General features: G+C 37.9%; 1 protein-coding gene across 4 annotated transcripts in view; it reads right to left on the minus strand.

Annotated features, from left to right (window-relative positions):
- The window catches only part of LOC100658574 (nucleolar protein 10), a 119,486-nt gene that overhangs the window by 70,652 nt on the left and 21,871 nt on the right, over positions 1-26,963 (minus strand). For all 4 annotated transcript variants that reach the window (XR_775773.3, XM_023550426.2, XM_003411803.4 and 1 more), the window contains 4 exons: positions 22,943-23,021; positions 20,350-20,499; positions 17,407-17,473; positions 2,710-2,762 (listed from right to left, as the gene is read on the minus strand). Coding sequence is in view for 3 of the 4 variants with exons in the window: in XM_023550426.2 (XP_023406194.2) it covers positions 2,710-2,762; positions 17,407-17,473; positions 20,350-20,499; positions 22,943-23,021 (349 nt within the window). In the remaining variant the exon portion in view is untranslated. The remainder of the gene's footprint in view (positions 1-2,709; positions 2,763-17,406; positions 17,474-20,349; positions 20,500-22,942; positions 23,022-26,963) is intronic.

A 26,963-nucleotide genomic window follows, 5' to 3' on the forward strand; every position in this document is an offset into this window, starting at 1 on the left:
TGGACTTCAGGAGTGCCATCTGGGTCTGCAGATCTGCCCCAGGAGACACTGGGATGTCATCCTAGAGTCTTTCCTCTTCCTTACTCCCTACGTTCAATTAATTACAAAGTCTACCTTACAAACTTAAAAATCCTTCCAATTTTATCTGTTCTACCACCATCTTAGTATAGGCTGGTAAGACGGCTTCATTGGAGAAGTATGCAGAACCGCCCTCTCCCCACCTCAGCAATGAAGCTCTGCAGCCTGTATTCCCTCATCTACTGAGATGAGCTCCTGACGCAGCCTTCCACTCTTGGTATCTTGGAGTACTTTTCACCTTTCCATTAGTTAATTCTATATACTTTGTTTTCCCCTTTGAACAAGGAAGACTGTATTTGTTTATTATTAAATTTTCAAGTCAATCTGAAAGTCTGCTGTATACTCAGTGGTATCTGAGGTTGTACTTCAAAGCTAAGCACCTAGATGTGTTTTCGTGAATATTATTCATGTCATTTGGGGTAGGACACATTGAACATGGGGAAGGGATCCAAAATCCAAAGTACTGGCATCTTACAGACAGTTGTGGAAGATCAAAAGATAGTACTCGCTCCTACAAGGAAGAGGAAAAGAGACTCCTCCCACAACAGCAGGTAAAGGCACAGGGGCAAGGTGATTCATCCGGCCTCTTGGCAGTGTTTTCAAACCAGGCTGAAACTGGGGGAAGAAAGACTGTGATCCGGAACTAAGACAGGGCACCTCTTGCAGTCTTTTCAAGTCTTAGCTAAATCAACGAACACCTCTGAGACAAGCCTTTTGACAATTCGAGGATAACAAACCCTCTGAAATTACTGCCGGCCAGATTACACTTCTGTCAAATTACCCCAGAACCTAAGAGAGCCACCATGGCTGAAAAAGGAGGCCTGACACAGGAAACACAAACCACTGTCACTGCTCATGTAGACTGCTACACCGCTAGCTCTTGTTGCTTCCTGATTAGATTCTATCTACTCCTTTCTCCTTGTGGCCACCAAAGAAATCTTTCCAAAATACATATCTGATTATATCACTCCCGTGCTTAAAACTTTTCGAAGACTCTCCGCCCTGCATTCCCACACCTGGCTTACAAAGTCCCTTCACAATCGGGCTCCTGGGTATTCCTTCAGCCTTATATCTTAACCCTCCATCCTCTCCCTCTCCAATGCTCAGCCATACGGAATTACCTTCTCCCTGATCTTTGCACATACTATTCCCTCTACTTCCAAGGCCCTTCTCCCGCTTCATCTAGTACACATAATCATTCTTCAGGCCTCATCTCAGAAGTCACTTCCTCTGCGAAGTTTTCTCTAAGACTACCCTCCACACTTCCCACCATCGCGTTAAATGTCTCTCTTCCTCGTACCCTGTCAAAGTACCCCTCCTTACCTCCATTGTAGCCTTCATTACATCAAATTGAAATTGCCTAGCTTCTTGTTTCGGTCCCTAAGTATAAACTCCTTGAGGACAGTGCAGTACCCTGTACACTGTTACACTGCCAGCACACAGCATTGTGCCTGACACACAGTTGATACAGTCAATGAATATTTATTAAACAAATGAATACAGAGAAAGATGGATAGATAAATTGATATGAATACAGAAGCAGCTATCTGTGAGAATCAGGGACAAATGACAACTTAGGAAAACTGAAAAGCTTGCTGTCACTACTAACCAGAGGAAATATTCTCAGATTGCTTTCTGCAACATATCAGTGTGCTGGAAGCAGAAAAAGTCAACATCAACCAAAACACTATTTTGGAAATACATATACAGTTGAACTATGTCAGAGAGAACCACCATAAATATGAAGAAATTTCATAACTGGAGGCTTATAGTGGCAAGGAGAGTATACTTCCCTAAAATCCTGATCCTCAACACTCCTTGCCTCCCGCTCTCTTCCCCCAAAACTCTCAGCTAAGGGAGCTGTTTGCTGAATTATAATCTAATGCAACTTTGAACTAAGTGCTTTCCTGATTAGGAGATCACATTTCCCTGTATTTCCTTCCTATTAAACTAACCAGACCCACTGCCATCAAGTCGATACCAACTCAATCCAATCCCATGGAGTTTCCTAGGCTGTAAATCTCTGGAAGCAGACTGTCACATCTTTCTCCTGAGGAGCTGCTGGTGGTTTCGAACCGCCATCCTTTCAGTTAGCAGTAGATCACTTTAACCACTGTGCCACAGGGCTCCTTATTATAAACTAAGAGGGGAAACTTTTGGCACTCAAAGAATTCTCAAAGGAAAAATAAAAAGGACAGCATTGTAAAATACATGCCATCACTGATCATGTCAGCCTAAGATTGCTTCTTTTATATGTAACTTGTTTTCAAAAGAAACAGTAAACAACTACAATGAGATGACTTGAATAGTATTAGCTTTTTATCTTAGACAGGTCTCTTGTGATCAATAATATCTGAAAGTTTAAGACTGAAATTCCTGGAAACAAAACAAATGTAAATCTGAAGAATAAAGACTGATTTCTAATGACTATTTTAACATTATTAAATAGTTTCCCATAAAGCGATGTTTACATGTAACTCTTAAGCATGATTTTACTGGTTCCAGGAAGCAAACCCAACCTATGAGTGAGTCCTCTGTGTTGAATTTACAAAGCCACATGCAGACACAAAGTCCCTCGAAATCATCTTTGCTTGTCCTATTTTAATTATGACTCCTATCTGTGTTACTTACCGGAATGTAATAAATGCCCATCTTGGGGGTTTCATTGGCAGTAAAAAGCATTCCTGAAAATAAACACAATGAAAAAGGTAAACACACGGGGAAAAGAAAAGTGCCCTTTTCTGTACGTCTTACATTTTCAAATGGATGAGGTAAAAAGGGCTCAGTAAGAGAGTGCAGACTGGAAGGGCCCCAGGAGTCAGGTCCTGGGCTTCAGACCCTGGCTCTCCTAGATGAGTGGGATCTTAAGCACATCATCAAGCCATTAGAAATGCCAGCTTCCCTACCTGCAGAATGCTCAGGTTGCACTAGTTAAAATAAAGGAGTAGGCTCCTACCATAAAATTCTCAGATCTCCATAAAGTTTGCCATTATTTCTAAGACGGAAAGTGTTAAGTTCAGGTATACAGATAAAATGTCGTTTCAGTGCCAAAGCATCCCAAGAATCCTGAGTTATTTACTTATTTATTATAATAAGGAAGTTAAGAAGAAAAGCTTCCCTCTGTTAGTCAGGCATCAAAAAACCAAGAAAAGCATTTTCTACAAAATGTCACAGCAAAGTAGCTCCTAGTTTGCTGTTTGAATGCCTTTTGTTTCACTATCAACAAAAAGCATCTCCAAGTGCTTTCAACGATGTATCACTGACCTGAAACCACAGAAAGTCAACATCACGATAATTTTTTTTTTTAAATACACACAGAGTTAAACTGCTTCACAGAGTACCATCATAAATATGAAGAATTTTCATAACTGGAGACCTACAGTGGTTAAGGAGAGTCCACCTCCCTAAAATTCAACTTCACACTTGAATTGAACATACAGTGACGTAAGGACAATGCTATGTGTAGCTACACCAGAAAAGACCTAGATGGAATCCAACAGTCTTTACTACAGGAAAGTAATTCACTCACAAGGGAACTTTAACAGGCTGAACCGACCGGGAGGTTAATAATTCAGTATCCTGGGGATCAGCATAAGAAAGCAAAACTGAATTAAGAGCCAATTTTCTGGCGTTCAGTAAAGGTTCTCCATATAAGCCATGTGGCAACTGTAGCCTATGAACCCATCATTCTTTCGTTACTAAACCACTTAGTACCAAGGTATTTACACGGGTCAGGTTTCCTGTCTGTTTTCTGCCACATAACCTACTCTCCCCCAAAGTCTCTTGAAACAGACGACATGGCGATCGGTAACTGCTAAGACTAATTATAGTCTCTGCTCCAGACTGCCACATTTTACATTAAATCAAAATCAGTAAACATTTGGGCAAGACTTTATGATTCACTGAGCACTTTCACAGGTATTAACTTAGTAAACATTCAATAGCCCTCTAAGCAAGAAATATCATCATACCTATTTCACAGATCAGAAAAATAAGAGTTCAAAGACAGTGTCACTGTCATAGAGCTAGTGAATTTTAAAGCTAAAATTCAAACTCGAGCTCTTGTTTTGAAATACTTTTACAGATCAATCAAATTACATTATTTAAAAAATGTATTTGTAAAATGTAATATAGGTTAATCCTTAGAGGAAAGACATTAAGATTATCAGATCACATAATCATAATTAAACACAATCCAACGTTAAGGACAATGATTTGATCCTGCATTTTCAAAAATATTTTTTGCTGCCCTTCCTCTGTAATACAAAAGATTTTAAAACTGAATATTTTTAACTCCATTACAAAAATGAAATGCTGAGACTAACTGAGACAATTAACACCCAATCAGAAAGCAAGAATTCAACTGTATCTCAGCAGAAACCATCTTGCACATATCTCAAAGGTGTGAGATAGCCCTGAACAGGGAACCAATAGTTCACCAAAAACAAACACCATAAAAACATCTAAAAGCACTTAGTCAAGTCTAGAAAAGTAAGAATTTATCTCCAACAGGATTTCGAACCTGTTCGTTCTGGTTCGAACCCCTGCTTAGAATCTGCATTTCTTCCAAGTTCCTAGATGGAGACGCTGATGCTCCTGGCTAAGGACCAATTCTGAGAACCACTAGCGGAGCAGTGGCTCTCAAAATTCATTATACAGAAGAATCACCTTGGGATCTTATTAAAATGTGGATTCTGATTCAGTATATCTGGGGTGGAAAGGCAAAGTTTCAGCAGGGGTTCCAAATGAGCAGGAGAATGAGCCACTGTGGAGCCAGATCTCTAAGTTAGAGCAAAACAAAAATCACAGCTTGTAACCCAGTGCCAAATCATATCAATACTAGAGGACATAACAGAATTGCCCCATAGGGTTTCCAGGGAGTGGCTGGTGGATTTGAACTGCCGACCTTTTGGTTAGCAGCTGTATCACTTAATCACTGCACCACCAGGGTTCTATAAAAATCTTTTAACTTCAGCACTTTTTCTGGTCCCAGAAACAACATATTCCCTGAGGCCACGATGGAAGGAAGCTATTTCCTACTGATTGTGCCTCATCCTAAATTTTTACTAACAATAGTACTGCCAAAGTGTCCCAGATGTCTTTAGACTTAACCAAAGAAAAAGTTTAGGGGAGAGAAGACACATATTTTAACCAAAATGATGGTCCCTGACAAAGACATCTTGTAAGCAGATCTTCACTGGCTCATCTAAATGAACATTCCACAAGGAAATACAACTACACCTATCAAATAAACCACAGAAAAGGCCCTAATCTGATTACATGAAAGAATTCAAAATGGACTCTGCTAGATTGTTTTATACAGTGGGGTAGGATCTAACTTGGCCATATGTTACCTCATGATACAAGCTGATCTACTACCAAAGTATTCAGTCATGAATAAGAAAAATACACAACCTCACAAAGCCAAGAATATTAGGAATCTCTAACAAGTAGAAACAGAAAATGAAATAACTCAAAGACTTAGTTCAGAAAATTAAGATGACCATAGGCAAGAGAAGAAAGCACACATTTATGGTGTGTGAAGAAGCGCCAGGCACTTTACAATTACTGATAAGAAAGCAGTCTCAGAAAGTTAGATAATTTGCTCAAGGTCACTATATAGCTAAGAAAATGGAATAGCTGATATTCTACTGATCTAGCCAACTCCAAAGCCCAACGTGGGACTCTAAAGCTCCAATAACAACTAAGGTAAAATTAAAGTACTTCTTACATGGCCAAATAGTAAACTACTAAAAAGGGTCAATACAAACAAGACATAGCAGCATGAAAGGAGCCCTGGTGGCGCGGTGGGTAAGTGCTTGGCTGTTAACCAACAGGTTGGCGGTTCGAACCCACCAGCCGCTCTGCAGGAGAAAGATGTGACAGTTTGCTTCCATAAAGATTACAGCCTTGAAAACCCTATGATGCAGTTCTATTCTGTCCTATAGGGTCTCTATGAGTTGGACTCAACGGTCGGCAGTGGGTTTTTTTGGTTTGTAAGTCTTAATCAATGAACACCTCTGAGACAATGGGTCTGGTTTTGGGGTTACCCAAAAAACCCAGTGCCATCGAGTCGATTCCGACTCATAGCGACCCAACAGGACAGAGCAGAACTGCCCCCATAGAGTGAGTTTCCAAGGAGCACGTGGTGGATTCGAACTGCCGACCTTTTGGTTAGCAGCCGTAGCACTTAACCACACCACCAGGGTTTCCTTTGGGGTTACAGCAACACGAAAAATATTTTCAATATGATGCCAAACAGAAAAGAAAAAGACAATCATATACATAGTATGAGTACTGAGTACTACAATTTAAAACAAATGAACACAGAATAAAGAGAAATGAATATGATCATAGTACTTGAGAAAAGGTTATGGAAATACATACGGTTTTTTCCTTTAAACGTCCTTTAATGTTCTTGTTTATTATTTCAACAATAAAATTGTCATTTTAAAAGAGAAGGAAAAGATAATCAGCACCTACAGTCAAAAAAACATACTTCAAATATGAACTAGCACTGTACAATCAAACCAGTGAAAGAGAATTTGATAAAACAACAGTACCCTCCCCAAAACATGCACATATATTCACCTGTATCTGCTCAGGGAGCTAAAGCACTCACGAAACACAGGCTAAAATCGGAAACACTGCTCTAAAGCAGTACTACTCCAAGTGTGGCCCCAGGGCCAGTATTTAGACTATTACCTGTCCATAAAATAAGTACAGAAATCCAAAGTAAGTGCTATGGATTGAACTGTAACCCCCAAATACATGTGTTGTAAATCCTAACCTCTATGCCTATGATTATAACCTCATTGGGAACGGGTTATCTTTGTTATGTTAATGAGACAAGATTAGTGCAGGGTGTATCCTGAGTCAATCTCTTGAGATTTAAAAGAGATTAAACAAGCAAGCTAAGAAGCAGAGAAGGGGGAAGAGATGCCAAGCCACAGGAAGGCTGCCCAGGATCCAACAGAGAAGGCCTTCCCCTAGGGCCGGCACCCTGAATTCAGACTTCTAGCCTCCTAAACTGTGAGAAAATAAATTTCTGTTCGTGAAAGCCACCCACCTGTGGTATTTCTGTTACAGCAGCACTAGATAACTAAGATAGTAAGTACCTAGAAACTTGGATAGCAAAGAAACCACCAATCCTAATTCCACAAGTCTGAGATGGGGCGCACTCAGACATATGCATGCTTAAATCCTTTTCAAGACCCTATTTTTTATTATTTTCTGCTTGGGATTTTTTTTTTTTTATATACCATTTGTTTCCATTAACGGAAGCATGCTGAGTCATGGAGTGTGTTTTTAAATGTTTAGTTGGTAATATGGATTTTGAGAAATATTATTTGGGAATACATGTTCCCATAAAACCCCAGGGGGGTCCTCAGGTGCCAAGATTAGTGGGTGCCCATCTGTTCCACCAGTCATGGGTGGCAGGATGTACTGTCACATACACACACAAAATATCCACTGGGGCTCCCTAACTACCACAAGGAAACCGTAAATATACTTACAAGGCTTATCTATCTGTACAAAGGCCGAAAGAGACAAAATTTCTACCCAATAACACTTCCTGGATGCACTAACTCCCATTTAAGGCTGATATCCCGGCTATTTTGCTTTCAATGAACATTTCTTTCACAAGTCCCTACTGGAGGACAGCAAATACTTTTAGCAGGAAAAGTAGAGTCCCCAGAAACCTGAGATATGGGATACCATATGCCCCGTAGGTCATGAAAGGGTTAACAAGCTCCCCACATGAATTCAATGGACACCGAAGTCTTATAACCATGTTATTTCTGTAAGTGCCATACCCCACAAGGAGCAGTTGCTCAATGTATGTATGCTGAGTAAATGACTGAATGAACAAGAGGAAGACCATAAAATGAGCCAGAAAGATAGAATCACTTCTCAATAATCTGAGCAGTCTTAGTATCAGAAAAACATCACAAAACAATAATCATGATTAGGCTTTAACTACTCCAAAATGAGTAACTGAGAAGATTCAAAAGAGGAGAATGTTTTAACTTTTCTCAAATATGATTAACCTCATAATGATTAAGCAGAAAATACAAAGAGTGGCATTAAAGGAAAAGGTGTGGTATAGCAAGGGAAAGACAGTAAAGCATATGAATCAACTATGCTCAGATCCAAACCACAAAGAAGCTGGCTTGTCTTACTGTTATTGCTATCTTAGGAAATAATTTATTTTAGCTAGGTTTTGTATGTTTAATACCCTCTTATGAGTTTTTTTGACAATAACAATCACTCCTCTTTCCAAAACATCATTGTTAAAAATTTTACTTTCCAGAAAAACATCCTTTATAATGAAGAGATATGGGGGTCACCATCTTAACAAAAGTGATCTAACTTATCATCACTGATACTGGAATGACTGATGTGTTGGGATCTGACATGAAGGACCCAGTATTCCTATGAATCATTCTTGCCCAAAATGCATAGCCTAACTTTAATCAAGCCTTTTCGATTTCACTTCTATTTTAGAAAAACTACTGGGGCTGGAGGAGCAAGTTCAATAGCACTATAAGAAACAATCACATGAATCCAGAATGAGGCACATTATTCACGACTATTGGCCTGATCTTAAAAAAGCTGATGTCATGGAGAAAGGAAAAAAAAAAAGTAGGGGGAGTACTCTAGGTTAAAAGAAACTAAAAAGGTATTAACGATTAAATGCAACAAATAACCTTGATAATATTCTGGTTCCAAAGAGAAGACTTTAAAAAGGCATTATAGGGACAATTGAAAAAATTTAAAAAATTGACTGAATATAAGATAATTTTACTAGCAAATTATTACTAATTTTATTAGGTGCAATAATAGTACCAATTAAGAGTTGTCATCAAGTCAGTTCTGACTCATGGCAATCTCATGTGTGTCAGAGTAGAACTGTGCCCCATAATATTTTCAATGGCTAATTTTTCGGAAGCAAATCACCAGGCCTTTCTTCCAAGGATCCTCCAACCTTTCAGTTAGCAGCTGAGTGTGTTAACCACTTGCGCCAACCAGGGACTCCATGATAATGGTACTTTATAAAAAGAATGTCTTTATTCTTGTGAGACAAATGCTGAATTAGATAGAGGTGAGGTTTCTGTGGCTCATTTTCAAGTAATTCCACTAACCACCCCGCCCCCCCGACAAAACCAAACCCCTTGCTGTCAATTCTGACTCACAGCGACCCTATAGGACAGAGTAGAACTGCCCCATAGGGTTTCCAAGGAGCAGCTGGTAGATTCAAACTGCTGACCTTTCTAGTTAGCAGCCAAACACATATCCACTGCACCACCAGGACCCCCATATATATACTGGAGTCTTTGTGATATGCAGTGGTAAACAAAGAGCTTGGCTGCTAACCAAAAGGTCCGCAGTTTGAATCTACCAGACACTCCCTGGAAATCCTATGGGGCATCTACTCTGTCCTATGGGTTGCTATGAGTCGGAATTGACTAGACGGCAATGAGTTTGGGTTTTTGGTTTGGTGTACATATACATCAAATATGACAAAATATTAACAAATGTTGACTCTAGGTAGTGAATTTAAAAAATCACACTACTATTCTTTCAACATTCCTGCATGTTTGAAATTTTTCTTAATAAAATTTTGGGGGTTATAACATTAACACACAAAAATCAGTTGTATTTCTATACATCAGCAATGAACAAACCGAAAAGGCAATTAAGAAAACAATTACATTTACAATAACATCTAAAAGAGTAAAACACCTAGGAGTAAATGTAACCAGGGAAGTGAACGACTTGTACAATGAAAAGTATAAAACATCGCTGAATGAAATTAAAGGAGACCTAAATAAATGGAAAGAAATAGTGTTCATTGATTGGAAGGCTTAATATTGCTAAGATGTCAATACTACCCAAAGCAGTCTACAAATTCAATGCAATCCCTATCAAAATTTCAACAGCGTTTTTTTTTTTTTTTTCCAGAAATGGAAAAGCCAATCCTCATAATTTATATGGAATTGCAAGGGGCCCTAAATAGTCAAAATAATCTTGAAGAAGAACAAAACTGGAGGACTCACACTTCCCAATTTCAAAACATACTATAAAGCCGCAATAATCAAAACAGTACAGTACTGGTATAAGGACAAACATATAGACCAATGGAATACAACTGAGGGTCCAGAAATAAACCCATACATCTATGGTCAACTCATTTTTGATAAAGGTGCTAAGTCCATTCAAGGAGGAAAGAACAGTCTCTTCAACAAATGGTGCTGTAACAGCTGGAGAGTCATATGTAAAAGAATGAAGTTGGAGCCCTATCTAACACCATATACAAAAAGTAACTCAAAATGAATCAACAACCTAAATATAAGAACTAAATCCATAAACCTTTTAGACAAAAACAAAAGGGTAAAGCTTTCAGACCAAGAGCACAAGCAGCAAAAGAAAAATGAGATAATTTGGATTTATATCAAAATTAAACACTAAAACATCACAGGACTTTATCAAGAAAGTAAAGAGACAACCTATAGAATGAGAGAAAATATTTGGTAATCATATATCTAGTAAGGGTTTAATGTACAGAATATATAAAGAACGACTACATTTCAACAACAAATAGACAAACAATCCAATTAAACACTAGGCAGAGGACTTAAACAGACGTTTCTCCAAAAAAGATATACAAATGGCCAACAAGCACATGAAATGATGCTCAACATCACTAGTTATTACGGAAATGCAAATCAAAACCACAAGAGGATACTACTTCATACCCAACAGGGTGGGTATTATTAACAAAAAGGAAAATAATAGGTGTTGCTGAGGATGTGGAGAAACTGCAAGCCTCGTGCACTGGTGGTGGGAATGTAAAATGATACAGGTGCTGTGGGAAACAGCTTGGCAGTTCCTAAAAAAATTACACACAGAATTGCCATATGACTCAGCAATTCCACTCCGCGTATATACCCAAAAGACCAGAAAGCAAGAATACAGATATTTTTACATCAACTTTCACTGCAGCACTATTCACAACAGCCAAAAGGTGGGAACAGACTAAAGATGCATCAACAGATGAATGGATAAACAAAATGTGGGACATACGTACAATGGAATATTACGCAGCCATGAAGAGAAATAAAGTCCTAATACATGCTGCAACATGAAAGAACCTTGAAAACATTATGCTAACTGCAGTAAGTCAGTCACAAGCAGACAAATGTATGATCCCACTTACATGAAATATCTAGAATATGTAAGTATATATAGACCAAAGTCTACACCAGGGGTAGAAGGGAGGAAAACAAGAGCTCAGTGCTTAGGGAACTCTGATCTCCTGTCAAGATTGATGAAAAAATTTAGAAATGGATAAGAGTGATGGTTGGACAACATGATGAATATAATTAATATGACTAAACTGCATGCGTGAAGAATGCTGAAATAGCAAATGTTTTGTTACATATTAAAAAAGTGAAGTTCTGATATCTGCTGTGACATGAAGAACCTTGAAAATATGCTAAATGGAAGAATTCAGGCAAAAAAGATCCAATATTAAATAATCCCACTTATAGGAAATATTAATAAAAGGCAAATGCATAAAGACAAAAATCAGTGGCTACCAGGGGCTGGGGAAGAGGGAATGGGGAGGTGTTGCTTAACAGGTACTGAGTTTCTGTTTGGGGTAAGGAACCAGTTTTGGGCACAGTGGTGATAAGTACACAACATGGTGAATCTAATGAATGTCACTTAATTGTGCACTCAGAAGTGGTTAAAATGGCCCAGAACAACTAAATGGTGCTCGGCTACCACCACCGATCACTCTGACAGGGATCAAAACAGAGGGTCCCTGACAGAGCGGGACAAAAATGGAGAACAAAATTCAAATTCACAAAGAAAGATCAGACTTATTGGTCTTACACAGGCTGGAAGAACCCCCAAAACTATGGCCCCAAACACCCTGCTAACTCAGAACTGAAGCCACTCCCGAAGTCTACCTTTCAGCCAAAGATTAGACAGGCCTATAAAACCAATGGAGCCCCGGGGGCGCAGTGGTTAAGAGCCTGACTGCTAACCAAAAGGTTGGCAGTTCGAATTCAACAGTCACTCTTGGAAACCCTGTGGGGCAGTTCGACTCTGCCCTATAGGGTCGCTATGAGTCGGAGCTGACTTGATGGCACCTAACAACAACAACAACAACAACAACAAAAGAAATAATAATACACATAAGGAATGTGCTTCTTAGTTCAATCAAGTATATAAGACCAAATGGGCAACGCGTGCCCAAAAACAAAGACAGGAGGGTAGGAAAGGAGAGGAAACCTGGAAGAATGGACACAGGAACGTGGGGTGCAAAAGGAAAGGGGAAGAGTGCTGGCACACTGTGGGGACGGCAACCAAAGTCAAAAAACAGTTTGTGTATAAATTTAATGAGAAACCAATTCGCGCTGTAAACTTTCACCTAAAACACAATAAAAAATTTTTTAAACAGGTAAAATGACAAAATTTTTGTTACACGTATTTTACCACAAAAAAATTTTCTTACTTTTAAAAAACTCAAAGCACTCTCAAAATTCAACAATAAGAAAATAAGCAACTTAATAACAACGGGTAAAGGATTTGAACAAACACTTTGATAAAGAAGAAATATAGATAGTAAGTACTAAAAAAGATACTCAACATCATTAGTCATTAGAGAAAGGCAAATTAAAACTACAAATTAAAAAAAAAAATACGAGAAACTTCTACCCATATTTTAGAATGGCTAAATTTTAAAAAATAAACTGACAATACCAAGTGAGGGAGAAGGCGTGGAGCAACTGGGACTCTGAGATATTGCTGGTGCGAAAGCAAAATGGAATAGCTACTTTTGAAAACATTTTCAGAGTTTCTTACGATGTTAAACATATACTTACCATAAGACCATATTACTAGAGTAATTAAAAACTTAGGTTCACACCAAAATATGTACGGAAATGTTTATGGCAGCTTTATTCTTTAACTCCAAAAATCAGAAACAACCTAAAGGTCACTTATCTAGCGAATGGATGAACAAACTGAAGTGCAAGTCAAACAGCAGACTACTGCTCAGCAATAAAAAGAAATGAGCTATTTATATATACAACAACCGGCATGAATCTCAAATGCATTCTGCTTAGCGTAAGAAGGCCGACTCAAAATTACGTACAAGTACTGATGCATGCAACAACATGGATGAAATTTGAAAACATTATGCTAAGTAAAAGAACCCTGTCACAAAATGCCACATATTGTATGAGTCCATTTATGTGAAATGTCCAGAATAGGCAAATCCTACAGACAGAAAGTAGATTACTGGTTGCATAGGGTTGGGAAGGTTGGTGGAAAATGGAGAATGAATTCTAATGTGCATGGGGTTTCTTTTTGGGGTGATGAAAATGCTCTAAAATTAGACAGTGGTGATGTTGTACAACTCTGTGAATATACTACAAGCTATTGAAGTGTACACTTAAAACAGACGAATTTTATGGTATGTCAAACATATCTCAATAAAACTGTCAAAACTGGAGGGGGGAAGGGAGGAGACTGGGGATAAAGTGACCTTTCCTTTCTACGAAATTAGTTAACAGACCAGAAGTCATCCATCTTTTTCTATAAATAGCCAAGTAGTAAATATTTTAGGCTTTGTGGGCCAAATGGTTACTGTGGCAACTGCTCAACTCTGCTGCAGTCTGGCAGAAGCAGCCACAGGCATGGCATAAATGAATGAGTGTGACTGTGTTTGCACAAAACGTTCTTTATGATGAAAGACATTAAAATTTGGATTTTGTATTATTTCCACATGTAATAAAACAGTATTCTTCTTTGGATTTTTTTTTCAAGCGTTTAAAAATTTAAAACTTTCTTAGCTCACAGGCCAAACAAAAACAGGTGGTGGGCTGGATTTGGTCCACAGATTGCAGTTTGCCAACCCCTGGTATAGACGATTTTATAAATGCTATCGTTAAGAAGGTCTTTTTTCCAAATTGTTAAACGCTTTTTCTTAAAATTAACTTATTATCAAAATTGGAATACTATAAATGCTCACACAATTAAAATATTATAAACATAATGATCTTTATTAAATAAATGTCCTGGATATTTTCCCCAGAAATAAAGACTTTGAATTTTCATTATGAAGCTTGCATTATTTTTATCATGAGAAAATAAAATCATTTTCGGTCTTAAGACTGAAGAGAAAAAAACATAGTTGGGTTTCCAGAGATCCTAAATGAATGATCAGCACCCTTTCAACTCCATTTTATGCCTCAGACTCAGCAGTGACCTAGGACAAGAGCCCTTCCCCTCTAATATATATGTAAGCCTCACTCTCCTCAGTCCTTGTAATTCCAACAACCTTCATCACTGATGGAATTTTAAGAATGGGTTTCTTTACAGCTTGAGAAAGCTTAAGCATTTTCAGAAAGAGGATCCCTTGCCAAGCAGTCTCACACTTCGTGGATTTAACAGATGTTTACGTCCACTAAAGATGGGAGGCAGAGGATCCACAAGAGTTGACCTTGAAAGGTCAGAAATGTAAAGCTGACCACAAATAGAGTTCAACGTTTAGCCCTGCTCAGGGAATGGAGAACGAGTGCACAGGCACAGCAGCCTGGAATACACGCAGCCAGGCGAGTTAACAGACTGGCACTTGCTTCAGCAGGTGCCTCGTTGGGCCTCTGCATTCTTGGTTACAGTGGAAAAATCCAGGCAGCTTACTAGGCTCAATAATCCCCACTCCACTTGAGCCAAGCACAAGCACTAGTAATACCTTGTACCTCACCACTGTCCAAAACTCTTTAAAGATCTCAAAGTCTAGCCAATACCAACCAAAAGAAATATCTTTTGAGAGCCACATAAGTGAGTTTAAACGTTTAGTAGCTACATTAAAAGGAGTGAAAAAGGTAAAATATTAATATATTTTACTTCACCCAATACGTCCAAATATTATCATTTCAACGTGTAATCAGTATAAAAAATTATTAATGAACTATTTTACTTTTTTTTGGTACAATGTCTTTGAAATCTGGCGTACATTTTATACTTGCAGCATATCTTAATTCAAACTAGTCACATTTCAGGTTCTTAATGGCCACATGTGGCTAGTGGCTACTAAACTAGAGAGTACGCTCTAGAATTTCTCTCACCACTATCTGCCATCCTCCAAACTCATTCCTTCAATCCGGCTAAATCTGCTTTTCCTCCTTGTTCTAACCTCAAATCCACCTGGTTTTACTCACCTTATCATTTAACTCAGACCCCATTTTAGACCATTCCAATGCCTTCTACTAGGAGCCTAGCATCCTTGTTGGCAATTTATTCCTCAACTCACCATAATTTGACTTCACCTCCAGCATTATAATAAAATCCTCTCAACTACCACCAATGAAATGCTAATTACAAAGGCCCACGGATTCTCATCTTTTTCAGGAAAACCAAAAACCCACCACTGTCAAGTCAATTTCGACTCCTTGCGACCCTATAGGACAGAGCAGAACTGCCCCATAGGGTTTCCAAGGAGCAGCTAGTGGATCTGGACCGCCAACCTTTTCGTTAGCAGTCAAGCTCTTAACCACTATGCCACCAGGGCTGTGCCACTGACGACACAGGGCTATAAAAAAATTAAATGAAAAATGTATGTAATGGCACCCATCACCTAGATTGGCAACACAGTAGCATCCAATAACATCTCGGTTCTGTCCTTCCTGCCTCAGCTTCTGTAATACTTAATATTTGCTGATCGATGGCGACTGAACCTCTCCTCTCTTAGCTTGTTACACTTCAAAAACTATTGGCTCTTTCCCTGTCATCATGTCACTGTTAAATTTCTCAGGTGGCTCCTCATTCTCCCTCTAAACAAACTCTCATGTCCTGCCCTTTCTTGTCTCACTCCACATGTCCTCCATCGGTAATCTCACTCATTCCCACTTCTGAGATAACCTCTATTTGCATGTCTCAAAAATTTACACTGTAGACCTGCTTATCTTGAGCTCATATTTTCTACCATACTGGACCATGGATTAGTGCAGGGCTTACTACATAAGAATCACTTGGGAAGTCTGTTAAAAATAGCAATTTCTGGGCCCTACCCCTAATAGTCTGAGTCAGTACCTCTGGGACTAGGCTAAAGGATTTGTACTTTTTAAAATTTCCCCAGGTAATTCTGATGGACTGCCAGGTTTGAGATCCTCTGCCAGGTCCTGCTACATCACTGTCCCATCACCTCCTAACATGCAAAACGTTCAAAAAAACAAAACGATCTTTCTTTCCACACTTGCTGTCTTATACTGCCTATTTTAGGCCATAGTATTATTCTATTCCTAATCATTTTGGTTCAAAACCAATCTACCCTTTACATTATGGCTGAATTACCTTTCTAAAGCACAGCCCGAGAAGGTCCTCTCTGATTATAAATAAAGCCGAACCAATTCAGCAGGTCATTCAAGTGCCCCCACAACCTATTTACCCTCACACTTAATTTCCACTTCAGCTCTCCCACAGCCACCAGAGAGAGTTCCAGTCACATGAGGGTCCTCACCTTTTCCAAACAAGCCCTATGCAGCCTATCCTTTTAGCTCTTCCTTTTATACTGTTCTCTCCTATAGATCACCTCATCCTTCAACTCCATCTAACCAAGTCTCATTCACCATTGAAAACGTGATGCAGATAAAAACCTTCTCTATAATCTTCTTAGTTGCTCTGGTTGAAACCACTCTAACATGTTGACAAAGTGCGTCTGTACCTACACAACGGAACCATCCATGCTGTGCCTTGTCTCCCTCTATCAAGGTTATCTGGGTACCGCAGTCCCCAGAGTACTTCCTTGACAGTGGGAACTGCTCTCATTTTTCTCATATACCTCAAAATCTTCATAGATTTGCTTTGAAGGTACTGTTAAATCTCAGAATCTGTCACATAATTTGCTGAACAGTGTACAACAGAGAACACACCAAAGCCCATGGCTTCATAAGCCATTGTATATTATTAGACAACTTCAGCCTTCTCCAATCCCTGACCTCAATTTCTGCAATTAGCACACACTATTACTAATCATATAAAAGAGCTAAAAACTAAAATAGCATTTCACCTGCCACCTACCAATACGTTGTTAATATTTTCTACTAATAGCTAGGCTGGCTGAGATCTGAGTCATGAAGAGTGCCATTTACTGAGTCATCCATACCACTTCCTGCTCTTGATTTTTCCCAGTAAATACAATATTCAGTAAGTGTCCTGACCAAGCCAAACCCTGTCTTAAAAAATAAAATGAGTTTAAAATCCAATGAAGTACAGCCTATCATTGAAGACCATTTACTACATAACGCATACCTGAGTTGGGATAGAGGCAGACATCATTAATGTCATGTTCTGGCTCCAAGGAAGTAAATATTTTCCCCTACAGAGTAAGCAAAAAAAGGAATCACTGAAATAAATTAAAGGAAGACAACTTTTGGCACTGTCACACAGAGAAAATAAACTGAATGCATAACCTAATCACTACCACTATGTAAAAAAATAAAATCACACAACTGAAATAACAGGATTGAAGTTTAAAAGGATCTTAGAGAATTCATCTTATCAATGTATCAAATGCTCTTATTGTAGAGGTGGGGAAACTGAGGCCCAGAGAGGAGAGGGGACTTGTCCAAAAACATAAACACAAAGATTTAACAAAATGTCTTCACAGTGGAAATGGATAAAACTTAAAGTTGTGCATCAACTTTTTAAAAGAAAAATCCTCATAATCTAGAAAACAGACCCTACTTAAACTGTACTCAAAACCACCAAAGAAGGAGACATGGCCAATATGGTAAAGTGAGGACAGTATCTGCTGTTCCAGTATTACAAGGTTTTGAGGAAAATCAAGTAAGATAATGGATATAAATAACTTACACAGCAAAATCCTATGAATATAGTAGGTTTTAATATTATTTAGTTAAAGCTAAAAATCTTTATCTTCAGTGTGGGGGAAATATACTAAGTTTAAAAAAATTAAGAGAGGGAAAGCAAAAGAAAAAAAGACAGAAGAAGATGGGTGTGGGGAAAGGTAAAGGAAAAGATAAACAAGGAAAGCAAGGCAAGCCAAACCAAGTAATCTGGGTGTTGGCAAGAGGAAGTTATTTAGTCATAAGAAACAAAATGCCAAAATAAAATTTACTGTAGCAATTATAGCACGATGATTTCAAGAGCTGATAATGAAAATTACTACTCCCTTCTGCATTTATAAGTCATTACTAGAAGACTGGCACCAGGCTGTGACTCTTGTTCTGTTGTTGTTAGTTGCCACTGAAATCAATTCAGGCTCATGGGGACTCCATGGGTACAGAGTAGAACTGCTCCACAGAGTTTCTGAGGCTGTGGCCTTTCACCTAAGTCGAGCATTTAATTGTCTGCACCACTCAAGGACCCAGGCTGTGGCCATCTGTGGCAAAAGAAGTGTAAAGCATGGTGAAGATGGTTATTTCAGGCTCAATTAAAAACAGCAGTAACATCCTAATTCAAGACAAATGGTGAAATTCACACATCTAGCTCTTTCCTCCCAAAATCCAAAGAAATACGGAGAAAAGAAGGGGGAAAAAATGGAGAGAAAAGGAGGTATAATAACATGGAACAAAAGCAAAAAGGTGCCACCGTTAAATAATATAGCGACATCATGAAAAACTATACAACAGTTAAAAGAGCCTCAGTGGCGCAATGGTTAAGCACTCAGCTGCTAACCGAAGGGCTGGTAGTTCAAAACCACCAGCCGCTCCGCAGAAGAAAAAACCTGGCCATCTGCTCCGATAAAGATTACAGCCGAAGAAACCCTATGCGGCAGTCCTACTGTCATATAAGATCGCTATGAATTGGAACTGGTTCCACGGCACACAATAACAACAACGTGCAACAGTTAAAGGGTCTGGAAGAAACATCTAATGTAACAGCCGTTATTACATTTAGGGAGTCATTATTACCTAAGAAGGACAGAAGCACGGTCGAGTATAACTTCTACTTTATCAGTATTTTATGAATTTTTAAACAACAAAAATTTATGGTATTAACAATAAATATTGTTTTAAAGTAAATTAGTTTGGACTGCCAGAAAAAGGGCAGAGAAAATTCTGGTCCAAAACAGCACAGAAGGAGAATAAATTTTCCTAGAAAATTTTCAAATCCAAAGCCAACAAATGCAAACAGCAAAGGAGGTTCTGGGAAATCATCAGGGTAATTTTTCCAAGGATTTAGAAAAGCTGGAAACACATTCTTTTCTCCTTAATATAAATTAGAGTCACAAGGCACTATGAGAGAGGCCAAACATACCTTGAGGGTAGCTCTGAATCTCTGCCAGCAGACTCAGAGGGACAAAGAGAGTAAGCTCAGGAGGTCAATACTCTGGGAGTTAACAAAGTGAAATAAAAGGAAAGTAATGGTACAAGAAGCCAGGGATTCTGACAGGTTGGATGGTAATGGGATTCTCTATAGCACCTGTTAACGCCCACAGAAAAGACAGACACTTGCCCTCTGGCAAGTAATGCTAAAGCTGGTGGGTCTTCCATCCCCTGTATCTCAAAAACAAACAGAAAAACCAGTGATACATTGTTCAGACTAAGATGCTAAATTCCAATTAACTAAATGCAAAGAACTCTTAAAAGCAACTGCTACACAGAATGTATTTTTCCCATTTATTTGATGAAGTAACCTTTTACTATTCTCTCAAATACTTAAGTTTTAAAATGTAAAATGAAAAGAAGGTAGGTTAAAACCAGCAAGACAGATTTATAGTTACTTTTCAAGGCTTGGAGTTGAGGGAATAGAGTACTAGACATTCTTAAGAAAATACTTTCAAGAAATTATTGTAAAGGTGTGATCTCTTTAAAATTCAATTGTTTGAAATAGAGAAAGGGGATGAAATTAGTAGGCATCATGATACTGATATGACAAGATAATCTGTAACTCATAAAAACGTTTCTAAAATTGTGAAAGAGCCTCAAGATCTAGGGGGATTTCTCATAGATCGACTTTTTAAAACAGTTTATTCTCTACCTGAGTATCTACATAAACATGCCAGTTTTGGCAAAACAGAAAAATTTCTTTAATAAAAAGAGAGCAATCATGACTGCTTTATCTGAGTATAGATGTTACCTATCCTGCAGTAACTGATTTCCCACTAAATTCACAAACGGATACTCAGTATCTTTATCTCAAGAACCCACATAACTAAAATAAGGCAATGGAAAGAAAATATTAGGAAAACAAGCAAATAAGAAAGTATTTTCAACAAAAAGTACTTACTGAGTTCTTATCCCACATTTTGATAATTCGAGAATCTGCAGATAAAATTAAATCTAATGACTCCTGGAAACGAACTGACTTAATGGGCAGACCATACTGGTGATCCTTAACTAGCAATGGCTTATCAGATCGAAGATCATATAATAAAACCTAAAAGATAAAAAAAGAAAAAGTTATTTCTGCTTAAACAAACTAAATATTTTATCTCAAAAAGAAACATTTAAAACTTCTAATGACTGCTATTTATTTGTTTCACTATCTGTTTATGAACACAATGAACGCCCTTACTCAGGGTGCTAAGATTCTAAAGTCAGTCATAATTTGTTTCATTCATTAATTCAACAAACATACACTGAGGGCATACTATGTACCAGCACTGTCCTAGTAACACAAACAGAAGTGAAAGGCATAATGAAGATACCCGTTGCTGTCGAGTTGAATGAAGACAGTTTTGGTATATTCAAGAAGAATGGTGTGGTTGAGGCTTTGACTATTGTGGAGGGCGTCTCTTCCGACCCTGTCATTAGAGGCAACAGGGTCTGAGGAAGCAAGGTCTTAGTCCCAGGTGACAGATCCCCTCTTGACTCAGGATGATGGGGGAAATAAATCTACTGGAGGCAGAGTCTTAGACCCCCCTCTGGAGGTAGGAAAAACTTACAAATGTGTAACCTCTTCCTTGATACCTGTTAATGAAGATGGGACTTAGGGGGAGCCAAAAACCCATAAACCCATTGCTATTGAGTCAATTTTGACTCATAGCAACCCTATAGGACTGAGTAGAACTGCCCCACAGAGTTTCCACGGAGGGGCTGGTGGATTCAGATAGCAGACCTTTTGGTTAGCAGCCAAACTCTTAACCACTGCACCTCCAGGCCTTCCATTACTCATAGAAACAGACATTCAAATCAGCCTTCCTTCAGACAACTATCATTTCTTAAATACGTCTAGGAGTTAGAGAATTCTAAGTTTTCTGCTTGCTATCAATACTAAGTTCATTCCATTCTGTTACACTAGTGTGCAGAAGGATAGATGACAGATGCATGCGAGCGTGGATGCGTGCGTGGGTGGATGACTGATTTGCTGTTAAAATAATTAAATAGAATAATATATGTGACAACAGCATAAGACAAAGCACACAGTGAATATCCAGTAGGCATGGGATTTTAACATAAATCTTATTCAATCATACTCAAATATATATTACTCTTTGAAAAGTTGTAAAGAAGAACTTAGCCACTTGTTTTCAATCTTTCCAAATTGGTATTTCCAATTATGGCCCAACTCTTATGAGTCCTTACACATGTAACGCAATTTCTACTGGGTAAGTCGCTTAAAGTCAGCATGAAGTTAAATGCTTACGAGATAGAATTACACAGAATTTTTCACTTAATCCAAAAGAATCAACAAGTTCTTTTCCATAAAATAAAAATAAACTATTTTTACTTCATCAATATTCATGCTTTTTAAATGCTGGAATTTTTTTTTTACTGCCATTGGAAGCTTTGTCGCTTTGTTGAAGACTGTGAACCTTGAGTAGAAAGGAAGACCTGTGGGCCGCAGGAACTAATCTATCTCAATCACACACAGAGATATTTGCCTGTTCTGGCCACAGTCCTCCCATAGGTAGGCGGGGATTAGAAAGAAACGGTAAACTTCAAGACAGCAAGTGCCTTCTTACACTCACTCTCTTTTCTCAAGGGGCTTGCCTGCTGGGCAGGGTCTCCTGCTGGCCTGTATTAGACCATCTTTTCAGAGATTTACAGAAAAAAAGAAAAAATAATCAAAATTAATAAAAATTTAATTACATGTAGACAAAGAAAAATGAGAAAAAGAATGAACCAGATTAATTCTCTGCAACTATTTCATTCCTACTCCTCAGACGAGCATTTTCTAAGGTGGATTCTACTAACAAGGCGCCCTGATGTATGGCACAATGGTTAAAGCACTCTGCGCTAACCAAAAGATCGGCAGTTCAAATCCACCAGCCTCTCCGTGGGTGAAAGATGTGGCAGTCTGCTTCCATAAAGATTAATAGCTTTGGAAACCCTATAGGCAGTTCTACTCTGTCCTACGGGGTCGCTATGAGTTGGAATTGACTCGCCAACGGTGGGTTTGGTTTTGGTTTTTGGTTTATTCTGCCATTCACTGCATGGCATGTAGTTACTGGTGCTATATGAAAAAAGGTTCCTTGGGCAAGTAAATCTTGGAAATACATTTTAAACAAATTTCTTGACTACAGGAATTCTCAGAGCCTTCAATATGTATTTCAGTGCACTGTGAAATCTCTAAGAGAGATTCACAAACTTTTTTGACCAAAGAACTCTGTTCCACATACACTCAAAGATGTTGTTCCTAACCACTGCCAAGGGAACTGAGGCCTACCTGACTGCAGCTACAGCTCTACAGCCTCTCTGACCAACCACCAAGGCCAGAACCCAAACTTCTCAAGGTGCTAGAAGAAGCTGACGTACTGGCATGCCCCCCCACTATGGCCTAAACAATAATACTTCATTTTTCAGCTTGCCTGGTTCATAGACGTATGGATGTTTCCCACCTTACATAGAATCCTAATTTCCAACTCAAGGAAGCTTACCTGCCCTGTGGATGTTCCAACTGCCATGGTCAAGGCGCCATTGAATTTCAAAGCTGAGATTGTTGGTAAACTGTTTATCCTGAAAGGCAGAATACTTGTGTTCTATGTATACAAGACCAAAACTCCCTCTGAGTAACAAGCTCATTACTAATTTTCATTTCAAGTCTCACAAGGAAAATCACATTTCCAGCCTTCTATTTATTTTTTTTAACTGCCTCCAAACTTTCATAATAAAAAATAAGCTTAACATACAAGTGTGATCTACCTTTTAAAATCTGTAAATTATCTTCTTGAAAAAATATAAGAAATAGTCTTAAGTAGCAACAGACAAACGAACAAAAAAAAGTTACTGGGAAACATAAAACCAATTGAAGAGTATGACAATATCCTCCTACTCAGCCAGAATAAGGTATTCACAGAAATTTTTTTTTTTTTTTTACAAAGAAGAAACAATTTTACATTTGGGCATGATCACATCCATTTCCACTTTAAAGTTAGTCATGTCAAGCTTAACTAAAAGACTAGGCCCCAGTGGAGACCCTAGAGCCTCCATAAGGATCAAAGACAGAATGAATAGTTATGGCTACAACTCTGGAATATGTTTCTCATTCCCAGTCAGGACTATCAGTGCTGAGAGCAACGATCTGTGGTGGAAAGAGTGGTAGATGAAAAGTCAGAAGAGACAACAGCTCTGATTTCAACATGTACTGTCTACAGGTCCTTGGACCAGAACTTCCAGTCCAGGTTGTTGACTATTAGTATCATCAAGTCTCTTATGCCACCTAAAGTCTCAGCCAGTAACTACACTGATACATCTGTTTGGAATCTTGTGGCTCATGTCCACATCATTTTTGCTCATGTACTCTTCAAAATGAACTTTAGAATTGTATTTCAATATAGGTTATTTTTCTCTACTTATTCAAACTTTGGTTTTTAACAAAATGTTGTCACTTTCTTCAGATAGGTACTTATTAAGTTTATCCTTCAGCTATTTTATAATTTTTATTGTTAGAAATGAAAGCTTTTTTTCATTATAATTTTTCTAACTGGATATTGCTGATAAATGCCAAGGTCACACTGATTTGTATACATTTATTTTGTAACCAAACTCCCACACTAGTTCTTAGAATTTTTCAGTTGATTCTACTGGGTTTCTCTGGCACAAAATCATATCATCTGCAAATAATGATAACCTGCCCTTCCCTTTCCAGTATTAACACTTGTTTCTTCTCTTTTTATATTGGCCCCATCTTCCAGAACTTTGTTAAACAACAGAGGTGACAGCTTATGTTTGTGCAGAGAAAAAAAGTAAGCATAATAAATAAATAAAGTCAGCTGAGACTAAAGCAGCAAGAAAAACTATTGCTAACATTTTGGTGCACTTCCACATTTTTTTCCTGTGATTATACATATGTGTTCAGTTTTTTCCTTATAAAAATTTGATAAAACTTTACAGGCAACTGTATAATTTGCTTGCCACTTCATAGTGTATTATGAACATCCCTCCCTGGTAATAAACATGCTTGTGACCATAATTCTTCAAGACCATACAGTATATATGCAACTGCTATGCACCTTATCTACACTTAGTGCCATGATTAGTTTCCAAAGACCAGGTCATTATGCAAACTCAGTGTTATGTGAAAATGGAGGAGGATCGCATCGGATCACGAAACGGAGGATGACTACATCGTTACATAACTGCCAGGTTACATCATTACATAACTGCCAAACAACTGAGAATCATGGCCCAGCCAAGCTGACACACAGCCTTAACCATCAAAGCCAGCATTACTCTCATCTCGTACCCCAGTGTTCATTACTGTCCAACATACATTGTTAATGTGCAAAACAGCTGCATAGCAGGTTTTTTACTACTGTTGTAAATTTGAAATGTTGAGTAACAAGACAATCAATACGTGAGGAGAAAGTGTAGTACATATGCCATCAATGGATATTTTCTCATCTATGATATAGATAGTATATGCACCAAAGTTTGCTGTGAGAATTAAATAAATTAACATCTGTAAAGAACTTAGAAAAGTACCTGGCAAATAAAAAGTGCTATCCGTTAACTTGGAAACCCTGGTGGTGTAGTGGTTAAGTGCTACGGCTGCTAGCCGAAAGGTTGGCAGTTCAAATGCACCAGGTGCTCCTTGGAAACTCTGTGGGGCAGTTCTACTCTGTCCTACAGGGTCGCTATGAGTCGGACCTGACTCGACGGCAACGGGTTTGGTTTTTGGGTTTTTTCATCTGTTAACTATTATTTCTACCAAGTTTTATTTAACCAATATCCTCTTGCTAAATATCTAGGTTCCTTCTATCACTTTAGTATTACTAATAACACAATGTTGGATGCCTTGGGCTAAGGAGAGTGGGAGGATATGAACTCTATCTATGCTAGTAGAAGTTTAAAATGATGTAAATTTTCCATGAACAACTCAGCAGTGTGTATCACAAACCTTAAAAACATGAACTCTTTAACCCAAGAGTTCAATTTCTATAAATTTTCTCTCAGGAAATTATCATAGAACCGTAAACAGGCATACAGTAATAAAAAACTGTAAACGTTCTTCATGAACAAAAGCAGTCTGGTTACTCATAGTTATAGCTACCTGTGTGCATGTAATGATTGTTTTTACTTCCCTTTTTGCATTTTTAAAACTACTTAGCATTTTTTAACAACAAATATAAATCCTTTTTATAAAATAACACAATTATTTTTAAAAATAAATCAAAAGGGCCATTATTTAACTGCCATCAGAAAATGTCACCACCAAGGAACAAAGAGGCCACTAAAATGTTTGTGAATCAACCTTCCATTTTTAAAATATATATACAAAATAAATACCCCCATGGTTCTAAAGATTACAGTCGAAATTATTTTCTGACATCTCTTCCTTACATTTTCTACAATTTTACTGCTATCACGGTCATTAAATTTATGGTAGAAATAGTCTTAGACATACTAAAAATAACTCCTGGTGGCCTGTTTTCTCAAATGACTTTCAAGATGACACAATTAATGACAGAACCTGTGCTAGAACCCAAGTCTCTTTATTTCAATTCAAAGACAAGTTAATGTTTAAGAATGAGAAAACAATAACTTCTCTGCTTCCTAAATATCTTTCACTTGATTATCTACTTCCTAAAAATAAGCAGGCACCTGATTCATTTTCTTTTCATGCCCATATGAAATAACTGATGTGCACTTTCCATTGGTTTATTCCATTAACAAATGCAGAATAAGTAAATTTTCCAATTTAAATGATTAGTAAAGTTTGTTCATTAACATTATTTTAATAACAATATCAATAGTCAGAAAGGAAATAACTTCCTGTGCTCACTTTCATCATTACAATTAAAAATGAAAAAAAAAAAAAAATTCATTCATTCATTATTTACCACATAATGAAAAATGTACACAGGCACAGAACCATCTAATTTGGTGATTCTTAACTTTTTTCTACATCAAGGATACTTTACATAGGCTGATTTTTTAAAAGAAAGAACTACAGACCCTGTCCCCCAGAAAAAAGCAAATCACTGAAATTTTTCGATAATTGAGAAGGTTCACAGTCTTTCTGTAGCTACCCACCAAACACCCAGTATCCCATACGGTAACATAAATATCTCATCCACTGAAATGATTATATGCTAGTAAAATCACACGACTATGCCTATTAATATCCCAGAGACAAGGCATCCTTGAGTTGATCACAGCAAATAATCCCACATCAGGACTCTGACCAAGCAAATGATGTACCTGTATACGCGTTAATATGAACATACAAGAATATACGAAAGACTATACACCAAACTGTGAGAAAACAACCATCTCCGGTGAGGAGGGAAAGGACAGGGAACCGGTATTGTTTACTTAATTCAATCTTATACTTTGTTTTACAGTTTTTCCCCCAGGTGTGCATTACTTGTCTAATCATTTTAAATCCAGGAATTAGGAAAATAGGAACAAGAAAATATTGAAAATGTTTGCTTCTTGTCACCTGTAATTTAAAGC

Source organism: Loxodonta africana, chromosome 12 (assembly GCF_030014295.1).
Source record: "Loxodonta africana isolate mLoxAfr1 chromosome 12, mLoxAfr1.hap2, whole genome shotgun sequence".
Classification (NCBI taxonomy): Eukaryota; Metazoa; Chordata; class Mammalia; order Proboscidea; family Elephantidae; genus Loxodonta; species Loxodonta africana.